The sequence below is a fragment of the Sphaeroforma arctica genome, assembly GCF_001186125.1.
Source record: "Sphaeroforma arctica JP610 unplaced genomic scaffold supercont1.2675, whole genome shotgun sequence".
Lineage (NCBI taxonomy): Eukaryota > Ichthyosporea > Ichthyophonida > Sphaeroforma > Sphaeroforma arctica.
This window is the reverse complement of record NW_014037883.1, coordinates 259-5,289: the sequence shown is the minus strand read 5'-3', so window position 1 is coordinate 5,289 and position 5,031 is coordinate 259. Positions and strand designations below refer to the sequence as shown.

General features: G+C 44.3%; 1 protein-coding gene across 1 annotated transcript; it reads right to left on the bottom strand.

The window, feature by feature from the left end:
* Positions 1-579: 579 nt before the first annotated feature.
* On the bottom strand, positions 580-4,365 carry SARC_12879 (hypothetical protein; the record flags this gene model as incomplete). The annotated part of the gene is made up of 4 exons (XM_014293006.1): positions 580-705; positions 1,986-2,094; positions 3,811-3,933; positions 4,259-4,365. The coding sequence occupies 4 exons, from the start codon at positions 4,363-4,365 to the stop codon at positions 580-582; spliced, it is 465 nt and encodes a 154-aa protein (XP_014148481.1).
* Between the last annotated feature and the right edge of the window lie 666 nt (positions 4,366-5,031).

The following is a 5,031-nucleotide window of genomic DNA, read 5'->3' as shown; positions in this document are numbered from 1 at the left end:
TATATATATGTGTGTGTGTGTGTGTGTGTGTGTGTGTATTTGTGTGCGTGTGTATGTGCGTATGTGTAAAAGATATGTGCATGTGATTAAAATTGAATCATACTACACCTTATTTGTAACGGAACGTATGTTCGGATTCAGTAGAGAGTACTGACCAGGTGAATACCTACCAACGGGAATGTATAGACCAAACTAATCATTGACGTGACATCAACATGAACAAAAATAATATATTCGTCTTAACGGGACCATTATGCAGTGCTAAAGGGCAGGTATCTCGGAATGATACAGCCACGAACTATCGCACCCGTCGCCATGACAACATGCTGAGACTCTTCACTCCACAATGGCATGCAGATACTTCCTATCACTTGTCGCGCCGGATAGGGCCGATGAAGCAGGAGGGCAATGCATTGAGAATAACATGAGTGACACCACAATAATCACTGTTCACGCGTGATAGTCTCTCTCCTGCCATACACATGCGACCGTGAGCCATATAGCCCCGGTTTCGGGACATCGTACATAAATAAATAAATATATATATATATATATATATAAATATATATGGACCTGCAACTATACGACACTCACCTCCATATTGTTAGACCCAATCGAGCACACGTCATCGCCACACACGGTCAGTCCGACAGCGGCCAATGAGTTGTGCACGAGATGTGGATCCCGTGTGTAGTCCCAAGTGGCCTGGACCGCACAAGCAGGTTTGAGAACGGGTACATTTAAGAGCAGGTGGCTTTGAGAGCAGGTAGGTTAAAGATCGGGTAGGTTTAAGAGAAGCTAGATTTAAGAACAGGTAAGTTTAAGAACAGGTAGGTTTGAGAACAGGTAGGTTTAATAACAGGTAGGTTTAAGAATAAGTAGGTTATAGAACACGTAGATTTAAGAACAAGTAGGTTCAACAATATGTAGGTTTGACAACAAGTGGATTTTAAGAACAAGTAGGTTTTAAGAGCAGGTAGATTTAAGAACAGGTAAGTTTAAGAACAGGTAGGTTTAAGAACAAGCAGGTTTAAGAATAAGCAGGTTTAAGAACAGGTAGGTTTAGGAACAAGTAGGTTTAGGAACATGTAGGTTCAACAACCAGTAGGTTTAACAATAAGTAGATTTTAAGAACAAGTAGGTTTAAGAGCAGGTAGGTTTTAAGGACAAGTAGGTATAAGTTCAGGTAGGTTTAAGAACAGACAGGTTTAAGTACAAGTAGGTTTAAGAACAACTAAATGCATAATTATCTCAGCTACCGTGTCTGCGTAAGTGGACTAATAAATATGAATTACGAATGGCTGTCACAGTGCGTAGTTTGTGAGAAGTGAGACTCCCATATAGTCCGACTTTGTTGGTGATTGTATCGGTGTACGGCTGATGAAGCAAGTTTCACGGCACGGGAAATATAACTACAACCGGGTCTCGAGGAGCGGCTACTGGATGCGCGATAGGATAAATACACTCTGAGAAGCGAATTAGATACTAGTATCCCTATACCCGAATTGAAATAAATAATATTGTCCCTATGAGCAGCCGAATGAGTGGTACGTTGTTTTGGCATGCCTATATAATTAGCAAGACGGGGAAACGGAGTGAAATTGGCTACTAGATGTACTGTACAGACAAGTTCGCGCACGACTATGGACATGCAACAGCGAGAACGTAAACGACTCGATACGCACCCGACATACATAGAGAGACCATGTGAGGCACACTGAGACGATAGAACTGACATAAGACGATAAAAAACTGATATTAGTTGATATGGAACTGTAATTGGTTGTTGTAGAACTGACATGGGCTGATATATATTGAACTGATATTGAATGAGATTGAACTGATACTGGGAATATGGATGATATAAATAGAACTGATATTAAGTGATATAGAAGTTATAACTGATATTGTCACGCATATACGCATGTAGTACAAGTTGTGCCCCCAGAGACCACAGATTGTTCCCTGTAGTACACCACACATACTTGTGGTCCCATTCCGAACACGCGTTCGTCAAAGTACATCTGTACCGGTGCACGTAACTTCTTCATGATGCTGAGGACCACTGCGTCCTCCCCAGCCGACCGATCGGTGCTGTGGAGAGGTACAAGGGATTAATAACGAGCTGACTAGAGCTAGTTTCCACCCGCTGATCGTTCAGCAGTAAATACATACTCAGGAAATGAATAGAGCGCCGGCAGAGCGGTGATGTATAGTCTAGGGACTGATAGCGAGCTGACTAGAGCTGAGTCTTCACACCGATGAATACATTCTTGAGATACGAATAGAGCAGTTATTTTGGTGCTGTATATGTCTCAAGGGATTAACAACAAGCTGACTAGTGTAATCTGCGCCGACTGATAAACCGTACTAAATGCATTCTCAGGAAATAAATAGAGTGCCGATATATCGGTGTTGTTTACGTATCCCTGAGGTGATACTATAAATTTTTCACTATCGGGCATGACGGTGTAGTTTACGTATTCCTGAGGTGATACTGTAACTTTTTTACTATCGGACATGATGGTGCAGTTTATGTATCCCTGAAGTGATACTATAACCTTTTCACTATCGGACATGATGGAGTAGTTTACGTATCCCTGAGGTGATACTATAAATTTTTCACTATCGGACATGATGGTGTAGTTTACGTATCCTGAGGTGATACTATAACTTTTTCACTATCGGACATGATGGTGTAGTTTACGTATCCCTGAGGTGATACAATAACTTTTTCACTATCGGACATGACGGTGTTGTGTGCGTACTCAGAGAATAATGTATCTAAAATCGCAGCGACTGCTCTGTACGTGTATCATGTATGGGCTCCGCGAGATATATCTGGGTAAAAGTAAAAGACGGATACTTCAATAAATATGGGTGCGAAATCCAATCAAAAGCAAGATAAAAAAATAATAGCCAATCGAAAGCAAGACAAATATAATAGGCAATCATTGAGATAGCCTATCCATTCTACGTTGGTCAGTTGAGCATTGGCGGGTAACCGTCCACGTCACAGACAGTGATGTGCACTCCACAGCGCAGAAACATAACACACCACGATGTTTGGAACTCATACAGATAAGATCTATGCCAAGCTCGTGCACGTGCCAGCAGAAACACAAAAACACCAGGATGATCGGTATTCATACAGATGAGATCTATGTCCAAGCACCTGCACCTGACAGTCCAGTCCCGCCTCTCCAGGACAGCGCGGGAAGGGACTGCTAAGTGTGGGATGTGCAAGTGATGACACCTGATATGTAGTACACGTGTTCCGTCTCTCCCGTGCACGGCCCGTGTTGACTGAGATGGCACCCATTGACATGCCCCAGCCACCATAAGCTGGGACCACCGTGTGCCTGTGCCTGTGCTTTGTGTACGCAATACGTGCGATACCGATCCAACCACCTCACCTGATCTCATCTGAGCCACAATATACTGATCCTACTACTCCACCTAACCTCGCCTCACCTGATCCACAATATACTGATCCTACTACTTCACCTAACCTCGCCTCATCTGAGCCACAATATACTGATCCTACTACTTCACCTAACCTCGTCTCACCTGAGCCACAATATACTGATCCTACTACTTCACCTAACCTCGCCTCATCTGAGCCACAATATACTGATCCTACTATTTCACCTAGCCTCGCCTCACCTAAGCCACAATATACTGATCCTACCACTCCACCTAACCTCGCCTCACCTGAGCCACAATGTACTGATCCTACTACTTCACCTAACCTCGCCTCATCTGAGCCACAATATACTGATCCTACTACTTCACCTAAATTCGCCTCACCTGAGCCAGAACAGCATGGAGTATCTGGTGCCCCGTTTGACTGGTGTGACACAGTGCATGGTTTCATCGCCTGAGGAGAACAGCACGCACGTGCCCGGTGCTGGTGTGACAGGTGCGGGCCAGCTGCAGAGGTAACAATAGTGTAGGTATCATTAACTGTGCGTGTCATAGAGAGTGGACATCTGTAGAGGTAGCAATAGTGTAGGTATCACTAACTGCGCGAGTCATAGGTGGAGGTGTAAGTCAGACTCTTGTGTCGGGGGCAAATGCAGATGTGGGGTTAAGCTGTGGTTTGACATGGAGTCTCGACCACACTGTGGGACCTTGCATGCAATCACACCACTCACACATGGCTGGAAACAGAGTTAATAGAGGTGGTGTGCAGCTATACGCTCAGAAGTAGTCCACAAACAGTCTGGTACCGCTCGTTCCAAGCGTTCCTACGTACCGTAGCGACGGGTGTAGCGGAGCGGACATGTCTACACTATAATTATCTAACACAGTAACTCCACTATCACCATGGTATATACAGTGGACCCGGAGACGTCCATGCATGTATAGCCTTTGGTGGCTGTTAGCTGGCCATACTCTATAGGACTGCTCGTGGGATGAAGCAGATAGCCATGCAGCATCGGATCAAAACAGAAGTGCTGAGGATGAACTACAACAGCCCTGGATTTTCTGTACTAGGAGCTACTGTATGCAGGCGAGATCGACAAAGCAAACGTTCTAGAGTCAAGCTCATACAAGAACATTCCCTTGTGCGAATCCAATCCCGGTGCCAGAACCGCTTACAAGCCACATAGGACAGAAGTATATATACATTATGCATGCAACATGTATTTTGCATGTATGTATGGAGGTATGTATGTATGTATGTATTTATGTATGTGTGCATATAGTCGACTACAGATCAACAGGGCACACCGAGTAGCGCCACGTCCCTTTTAGGTACACATACACATTGCGAATACTCAGTGTGTGTGTGTTGATATGGGTTGGCTTCTTCCTGGTAAAAATAGAATAGTAGCTATAACTTTGGTGGTCTCAATCTGGCGGTTGACCTTCTGCTGGCACGCATTTACGATCTTTGTATCGTCATGCGTGATGGTACTGTGGGTTGTCTTCCTACCGATGTATAGTCTCGTTTACTAGTACCTTGAGTGGGATAGGTGCGTGGGTATACCGATGTATAGTCCTGATAACTACTACCTTGTGTGG